General features: G+C 41.7%; 2 protein-coding genes and 1 long non-coding RNA gene across 6 annotated transcripts; 2 read left to right on the top strand and 1 right to left on the bottom strand.

Annotated features, from left to right (window-relative positions):
• Nucleotides 1–364: 364 nt before the first annotated feature.
• On the top strand, nucleotides 365–2,716 carry LOC129597704 (uncharacterized). Its single transcript, XM_055495355.1, has 3 exons — nucleotides 365–503; nucleotides 931–1,607; nucleotides 1,683–2,716. The coding sequence occupies exons 2-3, from the start codon at nucleotides 949–951 to the stop codon at nucleotides 2,392–2,394; spliced, it is 1,371 nt and encodes a 456-aa protein (XP_055351330.1). The 5' UTR covers nucleotides 365–503; nucleotides 931–948; the 3' UTR covers nucleotides 2,395–2,716.
• Nucleotides 2,717–5,888: 3,172 nt separating this feature from the next.
• LOC129597722 (uncharacterized) lies at nucleotides 5,889–8,689 on the bottom strand. The gene is made up of 4 exons (XR_008691605.1): nucleotides 8,254–8,689; nucleotides 7,094–7,190; nucleotides 6,255–7,023; nucleotides 5,889–6,153 (listed from the first exon to the last, which is right to left on the bottom strand). It is a non-coding gene; the product is annotated as an uncharacterized LOC129597722 (long non-coding RNA).
• On the top strand, nucleotides 6,827–18,691 carry LOC129597721 (transcription factor GATA-4-like). Of its 4 annotated transcripts, none has more exons than XM_055495379.1 (9): nucleotides 6,827–7,421; nucleotides 9,928–10,143; nucleotides 11,471–12,013; nucleotides 12,533–12,802; nucleotides 13,415–13,522; nucleotides 13,606–13,643; nucleotides 13,766–13,891; nucleotides 17,551–17,911; nucleotides 18,026–18,691. In XM_055495379.1, exons 2-9 carry the CDS (start codon nucleotides 9,951–9,953, stop codon nucleotides 18,031–18,033), a joined length of 1,647 nt encoding a protein of 548 aa, XP_055351354.1. In that variant the 5' UTR covers nucleotides 6,827–7,421; nucleotides 9,928–9,950; the 3' UTR covers nucleotides 18,034–18,691. The 4 variants fall into 4 exon arrangements, with proteins under 4 accessions (XP_055351354.1, XP_055351351.1, XP_055351353.1 ...); XM_055495376.1 differs by having other exon boundaries at nucleotides 6,836–7,421; nucleotides 17,999–18,691; XM_055495378.1 differs by having other exon boundaries at nucleotides 6,846–7,421; nucleotides 9,928–10,134; nucleotides 17,999–18,691.
• Nucleotides 18,692–21,721: the final 3,030 nt, after the last annotated feature.

Raw genomic sequence — 21,721 nt, 5'->3', positions numbered from 1 at the left:
ACTGTCCGTGGACAAAGATGCCCTCATCGAAGGATCACCCTACTTCGCCGCCATGTTGGGAAGAAATTTTCAGGAGAGCGACTCTTCCAGTATCGAGCTACGGCAACCTGAGAACGTCCATCTAGAAACGCTGGTCAAATTGGTGAAACACCTGAGCAGTGGACGCCACATTTACCATTTGCCCATTGAACGCAAAGACGCCCTCAAAATGTGGATCGCCGCCAAATATCTGCAGATGGATGAAGCCGTCGCCAAGGCGGAGACGATCCTGCGCGAGATAATGGCCCTACCGGAGAACGTGTACCGTCTGTGGCGTCTGGCTCGTCGTGACAAGCTCCCGGATGTGGAGAGACTGGCCTTTGAAGGGATTCTCCAGCAGCTTCCCCGTCGCTCCGAGTTTGCCAATTCCGAGATGTTTCTCCAAAGCACTGTGGAAGAGCTAGGTCACTGACATTTTAACACATGAAGCGTACACTCCACAATCAGAAACCGCGGTTTATCAGGTTGGTGCGTTTTCTTTCTAACAAGAAGCAAATCTTCGAAGCAGCCACCTGTCCGAATTCGTACTACTCATTATTTTTATTGAATGATCATCTGCTTAATATTGTAATATTTGATTGAATTATTATCTGCTTAAATTTGATATCTTTATTGAATTATTATATATTTAAATAGTAACATTGTTTTTTATTTGTGGATCATTAGCTGTTTAACGTGAATTATTTGGTTTAATAATTTACAATGACCAGTTTCCTAATAATATCAATAAAATTAATAATATTGAAGTTTAATAATAACTACTCCCGTTGAGGAAAATTTGACAGGATGAAGTAGTGTTGTATGTAATACTGAAAGGATGGCTAATGGTAGCAATATCGTCATAATCACCCTCCACTCGTATATAATTTTATAATTTTCTTTTTTTTGCAGGCGGTAGTGCGCTGGTATATGCACGCTGAAACCGAACGCAAGCAGCACCTACAACAACTGTTGGATCGATGCGTGGTTTGGGGTTCCATTGACATTGAAGCGTTGATAACTTCCAGTTCCACTACTGGGCCTTTGCATGAGGAATTAACTCAGATTCTGGACGATCGACGTATCGGCTTGACGGGCGGTGGAGCGTTGCTGAAGCGTGCGATTCCCAAAGACACTATTTTTTACCATATGCGCGAAGGACACCCGCATCTGCTCCTCCGCTTCGACTTCACCCGTAACGAACTGACCAAGTTGGATTCCCCGCTGCAGGCGACGCTGGCCAAGTGTTGGTGGAAGATCAAAGCCAGCGGATTTGCAGTGGCCGTCGGCCGGGAGCTGATCGTCGGTACCACGGATGCGGATAAGAATACTGATACGGAGCCGGATACGGATAAGAATGAGATGATTGCCATGGACTGCACCAATGGCGCCACCCGCACTCTCATGGTGAACTCACCTTTCAACGGCTGCATCTGTGTGGTGGCGGTGGGCAGCGAAGTGTACGGGGCTGCGGGTAATCATCCTTTCAACTGGTACTGCTTGGATGTCGCCTCCGGAAGAATTCACCGAGCTTCCCAGTTGCCCTTACACAGTTTTGAGAAATATACCATGACAAGTCATTACAACCGGTAAGATTGTGTGCAGCAAAGTTTGTTCCAGTTTTGTACATTTTAAGTGTTCTTATGCTGAGTTTCGGTTTACAGCGCGTCGATGGAGGCCTACCCCCTTCCTCACGGCAGGATCTGGTTCCAGTCCGTCGGCTCCTATTTTCGAAAGCACGATCATCATACGGTGAGCATGGTGGAGATGTACGACATCCACACGAACAAATGGAGGGAGCTTACGCAGTGGATGGATGAAGGAAGGTTCCATCATCGCTGCGGTACGGTTGTATTCCAAGGAGATCTGTACTACACGGGTGGATGCGTGGATACTAAGGATCCGCACGACTGGGAGGAAAATGGAAAGGCAGTGACTGCTTGCTATCGCGTCCCGCTAGACCGCTCCTGGGAACATGAGCGCATCGCGGACCTGAACGTCGCCCGTTATAATCATTGTGTTTTCATCAAGGACGGCCAGATTTGGGTGTACGGTGGAACGACCCACGTCGGCGGGAACAATCAGCGGAAACGGGCGTTGACGTCTTTTGAAGCGTACAATATCGAGGATAACGAGTGGAAAGTGGTGGAGGTGGCCATGTCGAAGGAGCTGCAGACGGAAGTGGCCGGAGGGAATTTCGCACAGAAAACCGTGTGTTTGCCACTGCAGTATCACACTCCTAAGGTGTGCGACGGCCGTGAGTGCCAGCGTCGTTACGAGGGCGACGAGTATGAATATTATTATGGGGAATCCGACGATCCTGACGACCCCCCGTACACTGGCAGAAGCACATGGCCGGCCGGTTTGGATGAGTAATTGTTGTGCTTTAGACGGCTTATTTCGTTTCTCGAAGCTGATATTGTTCTCTACGTCATATTGACATAGTGTTATCTGCGGAACGTTTTGCACTTTATTGTACATACTTACCGCCGTACGCGGGTTTGTTTTTCATATTTTTAGTTTATACAGTTTATATGATTTAGATAATCTACATTTTGGTATATGTGCGCGAATCGGACCGTTCATACGTACGACCGCGGAACCTACCGAGTACTGTGCATGCGGATTGCATGCAACTGACCACTGGGTGCATTGAAAATATTTTACGGCACATTCTATACAAACTTCACGCTATAAAAACCGTCGTGACGTTAATTTACCTTTGATGAACTGTAAGAACTTGGACAGCATGCACAGAGAACTGCAGCACCCAGAAATGCAGAGAAAATCGATCCACCATAATTTGCGGCTTGTAAGTCGTGTATGGAATCAGTGAAGAGTCCACCCGCGGATCGAAAACTAACGGTTTCCCAGCCAGAATGGGGCCTAGGAATGGCTTGTCTATGAGGAGTAGCAAGATGCCGGACGTTATCACACTCGTGTCCGGGGAGCTAGGGAAGCCACAGTAGCTGCGGACGTTAACAATGTGGACAGTGGACACTTAATTTGGCGACTCCATAACTTGGCCTCACCACGGTGAACGCCGGGTCTCCAGCGGAACAGGCCGAAAGGGGCAAGTTAACATAACATAGCTGGCTGCAGCCCAGATATAACCTTGTCGCCGCAGCATTTGAAAGTTATGGACCTTAGGGAGACGGGACCAAGAAGCTCGTGGAAAAGAAGCGGCATCACAGCCGCAACTGACCAAAAGCGCGCAAATGATTTTTCTTCGCCAGCCGAATCCAACGAGGAAACGCTGTTTGTCTTATATGGGAACTCTACCCGACCAAGATAGCATCGAAGACGTGTTTTTATTGTAGGGTTTTTTTGGGTGATGTGGTGATGTTTTTAATAATCATGTAACGATGTTTTCGATTTCGTTCGATTTGCCGTTACCAGGGTATTGCGAGTTGTCTTGACTCCAATTTCCAACAGCATCAAGATGGTAAACTTCGTATAAGTTCGTTCGTTTTAAATCTGGCCTAAACAACCTGGCGCTAAACAACTGGCCTAAACAACCTGAGTGTCACGAATTCGATATCTACCTACTGGAGAGTGGCAACAGCAATATTTATGCCAGAAATTGCTAACTGACTCTGAGACTGCAAAATTGCTGATGTGCTTTTGTGTATTCATAAACCAAATTATTTGGTTATAAATTGTAAGCTACGAATCGAAAAGGCAGCCGTATATACCGCATACATAAAAACATAACTTTATAATTATAGATGTATTGTTTATTGTTAAAGCTGAAATGTCGACGTCGTTGATATTTCACGGTAACAAATAAAATAAATAAAGAAAGATAAAGTAAAATAAGTGAAGTAAAGTCAAGTAGTGTAATTATGACTAGTAACAGTGCGGTTTCCTAGCAGACGTTTTATGAATTTAGCATGGCCAAAACCGAATTCTAGCTAGCGCCTGACGCTTCGACTGGATATAATAATAATAGTATAATAGGTGAAAAATAAGTATATAGGAAATAGAAAGTTGAATGCCCCGATCGTCCGTAGCGAATACAAAAAATAGAGATAAAAACTAATAAACTTGACACTGAATGAAATAAAATTAGTATAATTGGTTCTGATTCCATAGAAAATTTTGTACTTATATCAGTTGTACTTTATATATATCAGTAAATTGTTGCTACGGCGTACATGTACAAGTACATATTTACGCTTGACATAATTATTACACGGACTTAGTCCGAATGAATTCGCTTACATTAAGGAGGAATGCTTTTGCCTACAGCAAACTACAGTATTCATATATCTGGTAAAGACAGTATCTGGTAAAAACAGTATTCGTATATCTGGCAGACACTTGGCATAGCCATTTTCGAGGCTTCAAAAGGTTTTTCGTCTACAGCATTATAAATTACTGAAATTCTTTTACAAACAGCACGAAACTTTGCATCTAATTACGCCGAAGAAAGTTGGCGAGCTCAATTAAATACGAAAATACTACAACTTAACAGCATTTATGGACCAATAAAGCATACCAAACCAGCACTGGTTGCATGAACATGTACAATGTACACTGCATCAGCTGATAGAATAATGCTTTTATGAAGATGACTTCACGATTATTTTTTATGCACGGCACTTCTTGTAGTGGTTATTAACAATGCTTATCATAGGTCATTAACGATGATAAAGGAGCAACGTGTCGCAGTAGTGTAGTGGCGAAATGGCAAGTGGCCTTCCCTCCAAACGAGCATCGCGCTGTCGCGTGCCGCATGGTTCATCTTTAATCTGCGTATCCAGATAAATATTGGGCTGATTGTGAGTCAAGAAGGATCCTTTACATCCGAATGCGATTCCGCTGTTGTTATACAAACACCGCCAACAAAGTCAATGAAAGTGTCATCGATTAATCCATTCTCATAAGAGTCAAAAGAATCGAGCAGAATATGTTACTGCTGAATGAAAAGAAAGATTATAATGCTGTACAGTTCGCTTTATTCCCCTGTCGAAATGTCGAGCAAAATAAGCGTCGCTCGGTCATGTATTCCCGATTCATCTGATCCACTTAGAATATGCTTCAGCTGTTCGGCTGCTAAGATCCCATAGACTAACGCAGTGAATCCGACTGAAATGGCTGTCGTGATTTACATTTGGGCAATGCAAACTTCTGTGTCCCACAATTTTCATGGACGATTTATCCAAATTGCCTGATTTTATGATACCACAATTTCTATGGAATGGCTATCAATGACTTTATAATGCCCTATGATATCGTAATGAGAATCAGAATGTGGAACGCTGTACAAGCCAGATAAAACCGCAACTTTTGATCGGCGCGCGTTTCTTTGTAACATTCATAATGTTATTGCTTTGTGGTGATCGGGGTGAACGCTAAGCAGTCGCCATCAGGATGCAGAGATGTAGATATGAAAACTTCCAGACACAAAGCTGCTGATATCATTATCTGCTGATATTCGACACATTGATTCACGAATTGCGGGATGCACGTTGTGTATTAGATATTTACAGATACCTATATACGTAGTATGGGCGTTTCCGGCTGTAGTCCTGTTTATGTAAATCAAGTCAGAGCGACTTTTCTACCCGCAAAGGTCACGTTCATTAAATCATCTATCTTTGATAGTATACAAAAAAAACAGTACATGTATGTGCCTTTAATCGAGATTTTTTCAAATATGAAAAACTGTTCATGTTGCTGTAGTATAATATTTTTGTTTATTCAAACAGCCCTTCATACGTATTTCAGAATCCCTTTTAAATTATGCACGTAACCGTAAGCTGAAGCTTGCTTTGATTGTCTTGCCTACGGAACGCGTGGAAACTCGATCCGTGCAGAGCGAGATAGGTCCTCAATGCTGAATATTTTTATTTTCTGCACTGGTCAGTTTTTTGTCCACTATTTGCAGTGTCCTGCGTCCTTAGTACAAATCAACTTTTGTATAGGTTCTCAAGTATTTTTTTAACTGTCGTATATCACAAAAATTTTAAAAAATATTTAAACCGGTACAATGGCATTCGTCGGTACAAACTATCAATTGACTGATAAGTTATTAGTATTTGAATTATGACGCACGCCGTGCTTAATCACTTCGGGCAACCGAAATCTTTATTTTTATTCTTTGTCCGGGGTGCTGTGGCTGTTGCATTGCTGTTGGTAAGTGAATAAAAGAGCAAATTTTAGATTCCCACATCGATAGTGAAAGCAAAAAAGGAATTTGACGCAGATATTTGTGCCTCGATGTTACTCACGTTAGCAGCGCCGGAAATGTTGGTCAGCTGATTACTTATTAGTCGATAGGTTATTACGCGGGCATCACTCTGGTGTTTAACGCTTATCCGGAGCTTCCCGAAAACCGCTAACTGCCAATTTCGGCATCGTCAATGCATGTAAAATGTCAGATCGATTTCTGTTTTGTTGTTCGTTATTACTGCAAAATAATCACATGCGCGATTGCGAGAATATTTTTGTAGTTAAATTGTATTTAGTAAGTTGTTATCATCACCATTAACCATTGGCCAGACGTAACTTGGCCAACGTTAACTTTTGCCAGACTAACTACAAAGCGGACCAATTTGTGTGATATATGCTGCAAGAGATATCCAGATGAATTTTCCAGATAGTACAGAAAGGAAGCGCAGACTTAATCAACCGATCTCTTTTTCGAAATCTGTGGCTCAAATCAGAAAAGCATTTTATCGTGCACAACAAGTGGCGGAAAGTTAGCACAAAAATGCGGCGAAAACAAAGTACAATTTCCGTTAGTGTTGTGTACTGTAGCTTGTGGACCGCATGTACAGGCTGCTTCGCAGTAATGACGAATCAGAAAATGGTCACGATTTACTGCTCTCCCTTATTCACAGAGTAGACCACTCCTTATTCCGGTCATGTGCCGGGTTACTCAATATACGCAGCGGACACATATTCCCGGTCCGGCGTTGCGCGTGGGCGTAATCTAAAACGGTAGCGGATCCGCCAAACGGCAGCCGTGGCCGACGTACGCGTTTCTTATTCGTCCATCTGTATTTACGAAATCAGAAATGTTTTGTTATACTTTGGGGTGAGATATAGTGTTAGATGAATTAAGTACTGCGCTATCTTTCGTCGCTCATCCAAATCTCATCACATCTCGTCCAGCCATAACGAACAACAGTTAAGATCCGATCGCATCGCCGTCGAATATCGTGCTACAACATTCTTTCTGCCTTTAAAATTAACGGGAGATCTAGCAATTTTACAGCTTGCAATCTGTATATATTCATCTTGCCGTATATTTGGCTTCGCCGGCTACGCGTAACGACCTCCATATCTCTACGAGGTTATTTTAATCATATGGTATCTGGTTCGGCACGCAAATTTTACTGGCAATCAAGTATCCTATCTCAATCTTCACAAGATCCGCGATAGCATATTATCAGGTAAGATGAAGGCGGAGATTGCCGCCATCAGCAGAATCTCAGCTTATTTTTACTAATCAGCTAATTATCTAGTTAGCACGCCTACGTAGCTAATAAAATCCATAGAGACAAATCTGGTAGCAATTCACTACTAACTTGTAATTACCGTTAATAAGTAACGTACGGTAATATTGAATGCTGCTGTATAGCGCATTATATGCTATTTGACTTATGCTGTATTCTATGTATGTTTATGAATCCACATATATAATTATACTTCTATGCCCAATTGCCCAATTGCCCAATGCTGTGTATACAAGAACGGCTCAAAAAACATAGCACGCAGTGATACTAAAGCAATCCCCAAAGTTTCTTGAGCAATATTTCCAAAGTGAAAGTTCGTAACTCAGGACCAAGATATTTGTCTTGATGCTTCATCCTTTATAGAAACATACCGGTACAACAATGTTGATCCGAAACCCAATTGCCAGTTATACGTAATAAAAATATTATGATACCGTTACAGTATCATACGTCATAAGCTTTATGACAAAAAGACGGGCTACGATTTATCATGCCGAACTTGAACTGTAAGTTTGTAGCCTTGCGGTACTTCAACAGTTTAGCTCTATAATAGTTATCTTCGTGATACAATACATCAAAACCATGACCTTTGAAAATAATACGGTTTACTAGCCAATTCAGCAGGCAAGCGCACCGTCAAGAACTCATAACATTGCGTATCGAAATCATGCTTATGGCCATCATGCAAATCTGGCTACGCAAACAAAATTTACTCTCTACACAGCAGAATTTTAGTGCATCAGTCTGCAATTTTATATTATTAGTATACCTGCGATTCCGGCAAACATCTGACAATTCCCTAACCATACTTCGTCACACAGCAGGCCTTATGTTATCCATGGCCGTTGCTTACTGGTACATCAGTGAAAGGTCATTAGCTTTTTCGGCCGCTTTGTATGTGTTCCTCTAAAATAAAAATGGGTATTAGTTCACTTTATCTACAAAAGTAGTGAGGTTTCTTAAAATAAACACGAACGATGTGTACACATGGTAAGCACAGGTATTATATAGATATAAATGGGATTACGAAAGGCTATATAGTGGCTTCAGATAATTGCTGGCGACGTGTTGCTTGCAATTCGTAATAGGAATAAAGGTCATGTGAAGCACGTAATTTTTATTAGCATACTAAGTCGATCCATGCTGTTAAAAAGTGTTAAAGTGTTTAGCATGTACATGGTCGATGTATTTTTTTCAACTTATGATTAAAAGAACACACGGATGCAGTAATTTATGCCACAGTATCGGTACGCGTATGGGTTTGATCAATTTTTTGCAACTTCTTTGTTCTGAAATTAAGTCGCCATTCTGATCTAATTTGCTACTACTCAGTTTTTATATCGTGTTTTATGTTTGCAAAATTTAGTCAGCTCTATAAGCATATTTTAATAAAAACTTTCCACTGAAAAATCAAGGAATTATTAGAAGTATTTAATTAAATAATTACAAAACTGACAGCAGATACATACAATTTCATGTGCGTACAGTACGTACTGTGCTTAATAAGTTTGTACGTGATTCGTTACGATTAGTCACAAACATAAGTCTAGGCCTACCAGAGTGATGATAAGAGTCGCATCTGTGTACCTATTCGTACAGGCTGCCAGCTACAGTTGCAAGTTGATGCAGCGCGCATGCAAGCAATATTCAGGCCAAAGATCCTTTTATTCGTAGACGCTACAGCAGATGCCGCACATCATTTGTTAAGTTTGATTTTGCACTGAACACGGAACCCGACCTTATTTTCAGTGTGACTGGAGCGTTCTCCCTTTTTTTTTAAAGAATCTATTTATTTTGATTTTTTTGCAAATTTATAATATTTATTGTTGATGGACTGATGATATCAGTTGATACTTTTTGCAGGATGTTTATTGATCGGTAAGATTGATCGCATTCACTAGATGCGTTACTGTATCTTTTTTAAAATGTTCCTAAGGACGTTTGTTACTACGTGTTTTTTTCACGCTTTTAACTTAACTACTTAAGCACTCTTTTGCCAGCGTACATTCACCACGATATTTTCATTATTCCTAATAAGAATCCAACAAACTTCGTCTAACTTTGTACATTTTATTAATGAATCCTTGGGCGATAAGATTGATAAGAAATGGGTTCTTGCAATGATTCATGAAGCCATATTGTACGCGATTCGGAACAGCGCGATCTTAACTGCTCCGAATTACGTCTGTACGATAAAAGGCGCTAATAGTAAATCTTGATATTTTTATTGCTGATGGTATGATTATCATTGATCATTTGATGGATAATTGATTAACCACAGGTATCATTCATAAAAGAATAAATAGGTGATGGCAATCTGTGCCATAATCGACAAACGACCGCATCTTGCCGCTGATTCATCCATGATCGTTTTGCACGATTCAACATGAGGGCATAGAAAATCTTAATGGCGTATTTTTATTTACTTTTTGCTGTTCTACAGAAAACACTGCTCTTCCTGGTGAAATGGATCGTTGGTACGCGGACAACTATCAGCAGAGCGGTATGTCAATGCATGGCGCGCCGCTGAACATGGACCCCGACCTGATGAGCGAAATGTACTCCTTTTCCCATCCCGGTTTGGATCAGAATTATCTGCGCTTCAACACACACGCCATGCATTCTGCCGGTTATCGCTCTTGCGTTCCGAGTGAGTCATGTACGAGTTGTACCGCACCAGTATTGCACCGTACACGCTGTACACTAGATACCCATAGGTCACCGCTTTTTTTTGTACGTACTTTACGGTTTTGTGTACGACTGTATTTAACCGCCGTACGTACCGCCGACACTGACGCTAGTACTCGCTGCGCCGTTACGCAAACTTTAAAAGCTGAACATGGTATTGTACTTAAAATTAATTAAAAAATCACTTGCTTTGTTTTTTGTACTCTACGTAGGCTCTGTAATCACAAGATAGATACGTATTTGGAGAGCTAGAATCGCACACGTTTGCTGCAGGTTGTTTACATGTCAGATTCTTCACAATTATCATGACTGAATTTTTTCCAGCACAAAATTAATGCAAAACAAGTCTGTCGCGCGTCGCGACTTGATTTCATCGAATCGATGTTACTTTAGCGAGAAGGTGAGAAACGATAGCGTGCTGTTGCTGGTCGCGCTGATTAGGTAGTCTTTTGTGTTGTGCATAATTATTTTGACCCTGTCAGTTGTGCAGCAGTCTTGGTAGACTTGAGCACAGACAACCGTTTTCCTTATTATTCCGTTTTGTTTGACAAAGTCAGAGAAGATCGTGTGGCCAGGAGAAGTATCTGTCAATTAAAGAAAACAGTTTTTAGCTGTTTTGCTTTTACAATGCGCACTGGGCAGCTGATGCCTGCATAATCAGTGTAGGTTATGTTAATAGCAGTGTCAGATTCTGTAAACGATATTTGATATGGCGCAGATTCCGCCAGATCTGTGTCAAAACTATCTAAAGGGTGGGCTGCACGAGATTGTGAATGTGTCGAAATTATAGACACCGCTCTCGATAATAACACGGCGCTGCAAGTGCATTAACCATTTAACTGAAATATTGTTCTTCTTATTAATTCTGTTAGTAAAATCAAAGTGCAAGGTGTATTATTATTTTTAGTGTTTACCTGTCATGGTATTCACACGAAAGTCTGGCTTGTACATGTAGATTATGGGCAGTTGGGCACTATGTTACAGTACAGTCATAGGTTTTATCAGACAATCCATGTGGATTTATTTTGTTGCAGCTAAAAATGGCGAAGAAAATTTAATATTTACAACGCCAGCATGATTACAGTTGCTGTTTGAATTTTCTTTGAAGTAATTCAGGGGGCTGTAAAATTACTTAATAGTTAATTATTAGACCATGCTTCTGCAAGTGAAATTACAGTACGTATCTGCATACGTAAAAGCTAATCAAAATTCGTCGTTGTTACGATAGAATGGGATAAACAGTGTAACCCTGTGGTTTGCCTATCAGGATAAACAGTGTTTGTTGCCTATCTGTGCAGATCAAGCCTTTTCAACAACCCATCATGTATATCCCACTTCATTCCATTCCCCGGCGTCCACCTTGAATCCATATTTTTCCCCGGACAGCAAGCCCACGTATCCCAACACTTCGTGCATGATGTCGGCTGCCGGCACTTCGGTGTGGGCCTGTCCCAGTGTAGGTTACGCCACCAAACCTCATTCCTCCCCCACCCACATCAGCCCGCAGACCTCGGTTATCCAGACGGCCGGTACCGTGCCGAAACTGCACACCCACAAGACCGCCAGCGATATTCCATCCCGTGCGGACGATGCCAAAGTGAAGAGCGAAGACGAGCCCAATTCCGGGGACATTGACCGCCACAAAGAGGGCAGTCCCCTTCTCGACAAGATGCCGGAATCCCAGGAGGATGACGCTGAGCAGGTTAGCCGGCTGGCGCCGATGGATGCCGGCACAGCAGCGGACACGGGCCTGTCGCCGGCGGAGCAGCAAGACACAACATCAACACAGGGATCGAATATCCTCGCAGCATCCCTGCAGGCGGCTGAAGGAGGGCTTGTAGGTAAGGAAGACTAATTAAAGTCAGCGCGGTTTAGTGCACTTGGCGCCTCATTTATGAATTAATCGCTTACCCAGGCCGGTACATGCCGCATTGTGTATATTGCTAATTTAATGAGGCGCGCAGCGACGTTGGTGCGGCTTGTGTTGGGTTTCCGCCCGAAGAAACCATATCGGACAAATTAGCAATCAAGTTGGATGGCAGGTCTATCTAGGTTGACGCGGCAGCTGCTATGCTCAAAATGCCGCATACACTCCAACTGTCAGAACGGAGTTCCGCTGGCAGGCATCATAAAAAAACATTTAACGAGCCCAATCGGCGTGAGATCTGCGCCGCCAAACAACCACTATTTTATGATCTGTGCGATATGCCGATTGGCCGTTTGTTATTTGTTGCATCCTGCGACAGTAGCAATCAGCTGTCTGTCTGCTTTTAGTGTTACATAAGCTCAGCGACTTCCACTAATTGGTGGCCGTTACGATTACCTAAAAGTTTGTACCTGATCAGGGTAATAATTTGCAGTTGTCGGCGGATCAGAAGACGAACAAGGTGGTATACCGGTGGCCGCGTCGGATGAGGCCAGTATGTCCTACGAGCACGATAATGTCCAGTCACATTCCCAGCGGATTTCGCATATTCCATTGCGACATTCACCTTATGCGGCACAATCGGCCAGTTCACTGCGCTACATGCCCAATTATCCTACCCCTGAGAGCAATAATGCCGTACCGACGCCAAACATCAACTCAACCAGTCAAAATAGTCGCCGAGGTCGTGGCAGGACAGTATCGGGTAAATAATTGTCGCTTGCGTTAACGTTAGCATCGGCGCTCTCGAATTACCCAGAGTAGCCGTACAATGGACGGTGCTCGTATATAGATCGGATCAGGCTTAGCGCGAGATAGACTGATATAATTATTGCACCAGAATACATGATTAGCTTCATTATTGCCAAATTAGCAGAATCCTTATGCAGTATCTGTATAATAATGTCTTTTGGAGAAGCCGTGCTTGGTTCCTGCCTTTTCAGTTTACATACGCGGTTCTGTTTTCATTCAGATGCTTCAGATAGCCGCAGGTGGAGACGACTGTAATTTTGCCACGGTTTTTATAAGGGCATATAAAAGTATCATTAAAAGTCGATTAACGCTAATGGACTGTTAATTGATGCATTGATTAATTTCTCGTTTAGGAAATTACCAATCGTAACTTCTCTGCCTATTTATTCTTGACATCTTAACATTTTTTGGTTTTGAAAACCTGTGTAAAGCTTATACTCCATCCACAAAAATTTCTGTTAGCAGCGAGGTCAGCCGTAGAATAATGACTTTACACGTTTTGATCCGCTTATTTAGAATAAATCCATAAATCTCCTGCTGTAATAATGATTTGTGCTGTTCATAGAAGGCCGACAATGTGTCAATTGTGGTTGCGAGCAGACACCGCTTTGGCGTCGCGACGGGAATGGACAATACTTGTGTAATGCATGTGGACTTTACCATAAAATGAATGGTAGGCATCATATGTATTATCGTCATAATACTTGAGCTGACTAAATGCCAAAATCCATAATTTGACGCACGTTTCCCCTGCAGGCTCAAGTCGGCCGTTGATCAAGCCGAAACGTCGCTTGGTAAGTTTACCCGGGCCATCATGAGTGAGCCAAGGAAATAAGTCGCCATAGCGTTTTGTGCGCGAGATATGCGGTAACCTTTTATGCGCTTTGCTTTGACAGTCTGCCGGTCTGCATTTCAGGTGGCATCCAAACGCACAGGAACGGCGTGCGCCAACTGCAAAACCGACAAAACCACCTTGTGGCGCAGAGATTCCAAAGGCAATCCGGTCTGCAATGCTTGTGGTCTCTACTTCAAACTGCATGGGGTAAGTTGTTTTTCCATCCATCAACACACGGGGTTGACGGTGTAGTTAGTGCAGTAGTCGCCAATAAGGACGTCAGCCACCGACTGGCAAATGTCGCTTTGTGTATTCGGCACGCTGCGTTGTGTCTGGGTGGGCGCGTATCTGTTAGAAAAAGCTGTCAGTTTTCCTCTATTTGAAAAAAAACGCAGCGGTGCTATTGTGCACCTTTTTGTTATGTCTGCTACGTAAATTTTTTTATACTTTTTGTTAAGAATTTTTTTACCCCCTTATTTAATCATTTCACAAAGCAAAGTAATAATGTTGACGTAATGTTTATACAAGTGGCTGAATATTTGTGGTTGAGATAAGATGATTTAAAACGTCTGATTCAGTCGATTAATTTTTATGACCAGTTTTACTCCGATGTAACTGTCGCGTAAAATTTTCTGGTTTGGTAAGAGATTTTAAGTTGCCGGTTGTGGGGAAAGTATTTATTCGGCATAATTGATTTATGGTATTGACTCGGATCTCCTCGCTCTGACTGCAGTGGTAATGGTGACGATAATTTAGGGTTTAATGATCGCCGGGGTCGGACTTGACCAGCTGTGCTTATTCGGCGCAGTGTCTGTGTAGTTTTAATCAGGGACAGTGTGCAACTGCATGCAGGAATGGAAAGTCAGAGATAATGAGGCGAATTAAAAAAGCACTAGGCATGACGTACTGTGTCGGAGGGAAAATGTGGTCGGAAAAGGAAAATCTGGTGGGCAGACAGCTCTCGCGGCTGGGCTGTCTTATTGTTGCTCATTTGTCTGGCGACAGCTGAATTGTTATCCCCGCAAAGTTGTGGTACCTGTCGAGTGGCGGCTCAGCATGTGGCCGCATCAATTGGCTATCATTAGACAGCAGGCACAGCTTGTACTAACGATCTGGGTGGGGTACCGTCGTCGCCCCTTGTGTGCGAGCCGGGCGACTTTCCGCCTGACTTTTAGCGGGTATGTGTGTGCGTGCGTATTTCTGGCCGCCACTGTCAGCCGATAATATAATTCGTCCCCATCTCGGATTCCCTGTACTTGTCAGTTTTGTCTGTCTCCCGGTTTGAAAATGCTGGACATGAAACGGCGATTCATTCCCGTGATGAATGACTCAATGTGCAAGCAGGCAGAAGGGTATGCGATGCACTTTTGTAGTCTTGCGGCACAAACTGTTGTAATTATGGAGGAGGGTAGTAATAGTTTTGTGGCTGGCGAAATGCATTAAATTTTAAAATGGCCAGATTGACGCTTCCGCATACTGGCAGCTAATGATTCGGAAAATCCATTATGCGATAGAAAGCCACAAGTTTTCGCTTGATGATCAGATGGTTGTTGGGACGATACCTATGAAGTAATGGTGGTTCAATCCATTCAACAGGCTTTCTTTTCGTTCGCAAAAATAAATCACTGTTATGACTAATAAACGAAAACGTGTTTTATCCGCGATGAAGTGCTCTACGTACCAGTTTAGCGCACTGCACTGAAAATCGTTTCAAATTTCTGATGTATTGTGTACGATGTGCATTAAATTTTGTGTTACTTGATTGTATTGTGGAGCAGCGAAGCAGATTTCATAGCAGCTCAGGTTGGCTTTTCACGTATCTTGTCAAAAGAGGCGTTGCAGCCAGCCCCGCATTATTTTCTAATTAGTCGTTTTCCGTACCTAATTATCGGTTTGTCCGTGCTGTTCATTAGGATTAAAAATGGCGGAACAACTTTTGTGAAAACTGACCCCAAAGTAGATTATTCATCTGAGAGTTCACGGAGATTACCGTACGTTCATATATTTGACAATTCTGATTTTGTGCACTAAAGGTGACGGTCTGTTTTATGTGTGTGTGCAAAACTTGTAGCATGACGTACCCGCAGTAATTTAATTTCCATTATGGATACTTTTAAACTGCCTTTGGTTGTCTTTTCGTGGCGTTAAATATTGAGGTCTTTTCGAATTAAAATCTGTATATCTCGTACGGGAAATAATAATGTTTTAATGTTTTAGTAAGGGTCTGATGCGGCTGATATTATGTTTTGATTGTTCCAACTTCTAAGATAAATTCGGCGATGATCTGTTTATAGCGTCAACACAGCGACTACCGCGTGCACGAGATCCGATAACCAGTCTGCCGGTAAACACTGTTATCGTTTTGAGAAGTTTCTGTAAATTAATGATCTGTGGTAGTTCATCCGTTTGTCGTGTTATCTGATGTGCATGAATGGTAATGTGCTGATGGATCCTTCGGTCAGCAGCCAGCCAGTGTGGATGTCCTCCAGTGTTGCTAATTATGTCTGGTCACTGTTTCGAGTTTCTCTGCTTGTGACAATTATCTGGCCACAAACAGTGTAGCCATATCTGGCCTTCGTCAGATGACTTCCGATTGAAATTGAGCAGCAGTTTATTTACTACCGGCAGCATCGCAGACTGGACTATGGCTCATTGCCAGTATTCGGACTTTCAATACTATGCGCCGGCCTTTTTATTAGTGAAGAAGTTATATTGGGTTATTCACAATATTTTTTATATATTTAATTTTTCCTTCGTTCGTTCTGTTAAATGGCTACGATTGAGGAAGCCCATTTTACTATGGCTTTCGCATTAAAATGTTTTATATATTTTAACTTGCATCGTCTTATAAAATTTCTTTGCTTTTTTGCACGCTAATCAGACTGCAGTTTATTGCAATAGCTTACCATAACTGTCCATAAGTAAGTCTTGTGGACAAGTAAAATCTGGTACAAAATACATATTCCATACCGAAACAGCTTACAGCTATACGCAATTACGGAATGATTAGTAGTGAAATCGTTATCGAATTCCAATCGCTGGTTAGAAAGTGCCTGTAGCGAAGAGTCTTGTCGTAATGCAAGCCGGAAAATACGCATCCAGGCAGTTCAGTACTGTGAGTCTGAGGACTACTCCAAATGGAAGAGCGATTATCATCCATCTCGCTTATCACGACCATAGGAGCAAGTAAAATATTTGGCAATGATGTTATTAATACAGAGAAGATGGACGGCAGAAATGTAGAATGCAGTCAGCTCATAATGTATGCACTTTTCTTCGACGCCCGGAATTTTCTCTAAAGTCAAGCGTAGCTATTCGGTAATTATGGACTGTCTGTCCGAAGCGTCAGCCGGATGAATTAGAAAAGATACTCTGAAAAATGCAGTTAAGTCTCTGGCGGAAAAGCTTTGCTAATTTAAGCGATACGTCGAAGACGGTGATTGAAATTATTGTCTACTACAGACTAAATACTGCAGCATAGTAATTTCCAGCTTTACAAACGCGTCAGAAAGCCAGGTTTTCAAAACATAGTTGTGACTTGTGTGTACACTCTGTAATTGCGCTACCTTTAAGTTACCGGCATTGTATATGTGTTAGGAACTTGCGAAAGGAATCTGTGAAATGCAGTGAACTGTTTTAAGTTTTACAGTTTTTCGAGTTTTCTTAATTTGTTTTAAGAAATTAAACTTTCGTCGTACTATTAAATCTAATGCAATTACGATTGTAGTGCATGCTGAAATTATTTATAGTATCTGTATGCAAAAATCGAAGTACGAAAAATTACAGTTGGTGTAAATATTTCCAAAATTGCTTGGTATGATCTTTTCCAATCTGATTTCCTCCTACAGCTGCTTAATCCATTGCAGGTGAGCCGACCAATTACCATGAAGAAAGACGGCATCCAGACCCGTAACCGGAAATTGTCGTCGAAGAGCAAGAAGGGATTAGTGCGGAGTGGAATGAATATTGAGCTAATGAAGCCGTTGCACGCGTTTGACAAGTCACAGTTCCGCTTCTCCGCCGTGCCGACTCTCAGTCATACCGCGCCGCATTCCATGATGGCCTATCCGGGCAATATGCCGACCTATCCCTACGGCATCCACGGTCTGACCCATGTGCAGCATCCCAGCCAGATCCAGAGCAATTTGGACCATTTAAGCGCCCAGACCAGCATGCTACAGAATCCGCAGGCCACCTTCTCCGGTTTTGCTGGACAGAATATGACAGGTAACTAAAAAATCTCTGTTTCTTCTGATTTTTCCCGGCCTTGACCTTTTCTCTGCATGCCCTGACCTTTTTTTCTTTCTTTTCTAGTTTTAACCTCGGACCATTTCCTTGCAGGCCTCTAAATGTGTGTTCCTAATGGTAATCGCACATCCCATGACACATGAGATTTTTGCTCAATCCTGAACGACAATGACGACGTAAATTGTCTCGCTGTGTGTGCTTCCCGTTTTCCCGTGGGGATGCGTTATTCTCTGACCGGTTCCTATCTGTTTGGATGCCGCCGTGGTGTCGGCAGTGTATCCCGCTTTCGTTTTTTCCGGGGTTTTTGTTTCCACGTTGATTGACATGGACGAAGTGCGCAAAGCCGGAAACAAGACTGCAGGCCGTTGATTATTGGTGGTTAGATTCGTTATATATGTGGGTGTGTTTTCTCTTTGTTCGCAATACTCTTGCCTAGATAGTTGTTAATATGGCACATTTGCTCTATATCGACGATGGGTTATAGATTTCTTTTTTCACTTTGTTTTTAACCTGATTTTATACCTTATTGGAGTGTAGTTTTCTATGTCGATTGTTGATGTTGTAAAGTCCACTTCGTTGGTTGGTGAACTTGCACAGTGGACCGTTTTGCAAAAAGACGGATAGTGTTTTTTAGTGTTTTCCTATTGTCTTCCAAAGTGTTTGACGATGGTTATATTTTTTGGCTTTCACTGTACGGGTTAGTTGTTCTATTCCTGCTGTTGATATATATTTACACTGTTAAATTTTGGGACAAATCTGTGTTCACGACAACATTGTTGTATCCTTATTTTTCCCTTATTCCACGGCGTAGGAAATCTGTACAGCTAGTCTACATCAGTTCTAAATCGATGTTTAATGTGTAAATGTATAACAACAAATAGAATTAGACACCAACATATGTACTGCAGAAGAGATCGTAAAATTGATAATATCAAACAAGTTGACTTATTAAGATCATAACGTGTTCAGTTTTTTTTAAAAATTTCAAAAAAATAAAATACACAGAAATGTAAATGAGGCCAAAATCAGAAAACAGTTTTGAGGAAAGGAAAGTAGTTATTTCAGAAGTAAATAATTAAAGCAAATTTGGTTGTGCAAGGCGCAGTAACAGTTGGCATCGACCGCAGCCTTCGAAAAAACCCAGAAAATAGATAAATTCTTTAATTTAGTGCCATATGACATGGGAAGATGCAGGGTGACGCATATATTTGTATGAGCGTTTCTTCGCACAATAACTTTTTCAATAACTTTATAACTTGATACTACCGTGAGCACTGTCGATTACATATAACCAACAAAATTAAAGATTTCGTGTCTTAACTTTAGAATTAAACATAAACTGATTTTTGAATCTTTGGCCGTGGCAGCAGTTGCAACTTTCAACAACTGCGCTTCCTTTCAAATTAAGTGAAAGGCCATCGTTCATTACATAACCTCAGCCGACAACGGAAGTAGGTACTAGGTAGCCTAATCACACAGAACGTTTCACCTAAATTGTGAAATTGTTCTCTGTGTGGCAGGAGTCGCGCTTCGGCGTTAGATTTCCATGCTGATCCGCTGCCACAGATCTGACCAGTTCCGTGTCGTATCTTCTTCCTGAGTTCGGAGATCAACGAGAGGCTTCCGATCCGCAAATCCAAATGTCTCGAGCCTAATGGACAGGGCATAATATGATAGTCATTACTCAAGACCATCAAGTTCAAGACTCCTGAGTATTGCTCCAACATTTCATCACTTTATTTTGCACTGCGCGCGTGCCACCTAGCGTCGCTTGTGCCGCGCTATGTGATAAACGTATCGCTATTCGCTAGCTACCGTGGAAATGTACCTGACGCCCCATACTAAATTCTTTTCTCTCCCACGGTACCAATGTAACCCTTCGGGGCGTTTGTCATCGGTTTGGGATACACTAGTAGGCTCTAGGTTCGTTTCAATGCCGACTGCAGCAAAGCCGCGCGCGTATGACGGTGGCTTAAAACAGTGCTATGTCCGCTCTTTCGGCCTCGACTGTTTAATTATGCAATCAACTGACAGTTAAGCCATAATAACCCAGATATCCCGACTAGTAAAGGTTCTTTTTTTACCCATAGCGTTACTTATAATAAGTTCCAAACAGGCAGCTGGTAAGTATCATACAAGGTTTACGCAACCGGTGGTCTTAGTAAAAGAGTTTTGTACTTATCTATATTTGGCTTAGTGTTATTTATGCTATATATTTATTACGCGTAGCATTTGTATATATTTTCGTTGCCGCAGTGTAGTTATTAGCCAGTGGTCCCTTATGGTTAGGTCGAGATGTGTTCGTCGTACTTTCATGTTCCTTTCGTGATATTAACGATACTACGAATAGTACAGCGCATCTTTATTGCTTTCTGTTTTTCCTAAACAAAATCCGAAACAAAAAAACAATATCTCCTTCTTCCATCACTTGGAGTGCGGCATAAATAAACCCATTGCTTAACTGCACCATTTACAAAACCAAACTATACCATTCACGCGTTAAACTGCTTGTGAATATTTAACATCCCAAATGAAATCAAAACAAAAGAATAACAACAAAGATATTCTGTACACAATTATAAGCAAATAAAGTTTATCCGTACACAAATCACAGTCAATACAGAAACTGCGAGCAACCATGCTGCTCGATGGGAATTTTGGAATATTGAGCTGGAGCTGGAAGCTGCAATGAGAAAACAAAACTGCAACTCATTGTCAACTGGTACATATACCGCTACAAAGAAATTCCTCAACGTACCGCTCTTGGTAAATGCATTTGAAATTGCATTAAAATCATCGTCGGTTTCGTTGCTCCATCCATTATGCCGTAGTTTTAGGGGGTGATAAAGACCGTACAATGTGCTAGGAATTTCATTGGAAGCAGTATCGTTGATCAACACGTTTATTACATAGTAATGTTGTTGAATATTCTCTTAAAATGACTCAAACTTTTATTCAGCAGCGTTCACAAGAGCTAGCTTATTATAATTATCTGTTCAAATCGGTTAGATTTAAAACTCTACGGATACGAATACTTACGATTAAAACAAGCATGTACAATAAATCATGCAAGATACTAATGCACACGTATTGCATGTGCGGTAGATGTATTTACGTTTTGTCATCATTACTTTACAAGTCCATTATAAAATTTCTTCTCTGTCTGTTGTTCAAGGCTTATTTAAACAGTGACGCATTTTCTACAGCTGAGAATAACTTCGTTGTCGTTTTTCGGTCGTATTTTACCTGTTAGAGTAAACGTTAATCCAGTGTGATAAAAGCTGGTCCCACTCGGATTCTTCCACGCTAACGTGCCGACACTTGGAATTCAACGATGCTATCACATATCCATGTTCATCTGGTACAGCCTTCATTAGTTGTGTAACATAAAATGCGAGTAATACGAGTAGTATAACGAGTAATACTAAAAATATATACGAGTATATACTGTACTGTGGCAGCCTACTCGCACCCTCCGACTTACGAAACACTGTGTTTGGATATTGTTAGATCCAAAATTGCTACTTCTGGAATTGTTCCTTCGAGCTGCGGAGACCACAGATGATTCCAGATCTTCTGGTTTTAACAGCTCCGTTAAGAACAAGATGTAACCGTTGCTGTTCCATGTTGACACGCATCGAAAATGCCGCTCTAAAAAAAAACACCACAAACCTTTAATAATCTGCATATTCGTACTTCAAAGAAAACATTAACGGAATGAATTGTAATTCGTGCTAGCCTTTATAAGCACAACACATTATTACTCGAAATGTCTTACCATCATAAATA

The sequence above is a fragment of the Paramacrobiotus metropolitanus genome, unplaced genomic scaffold, assembly GCF_019649055.1.
Source record: "Paramacrobiotus metropolitanus isolate TYO unplaced genomic scaffold, Prichtersi_v1.0 Parri_scaffold0000108, whole genome shotgun sequence".
NCBI lineage: Eukaryota > Metazoa > Tardigrada > Eutardigrada > Parachela > Macrobiotidae > Paramacrobiotus > Paramacrobiotus metropolitanus.
This window is presented reverse-complemented; position numbering and strand designations above follow the sequence as displayed.

Bases quoted from the DNA above. Each gene is read 5' to 3' on its own strand.
- LOC129597704 (XM_055495355.1), top strand. From the start codon at position 949: ATGCACGCTGAAACCGAACGCAAGCAGCACCTACAACAACTGTTGGAT. The intron at 1,608-1,682 runs GTAAGATTGTGT...TTCGGTTTACAG, and splicing joins ATGACAAGTCATTACAACCG to CGCGTCGATGGAGGCCTACC.
- LOC129597721 (XM_055495376.1), top strand. From the start codon at position 9,951: ATGGATCGTTGGTACGCGGACAACTATCAGCAGAGCGGTATGTCAATG. The intron at 10,144-11,470 runs GTACGAGTTGTA...CTATCTGTGCAG, and splicing joins TTGCGTTCCGAGTGAGTCAT to ATCAAGCCTTTTCAACAACC. The intron at 13,644-13,765 runs GTAAGTTTACCC...TCTGCATTTCAG, and splicing joins TCAAGCCGAAACGTCGCTTG to GTGGCATCCAAACGCACAGG.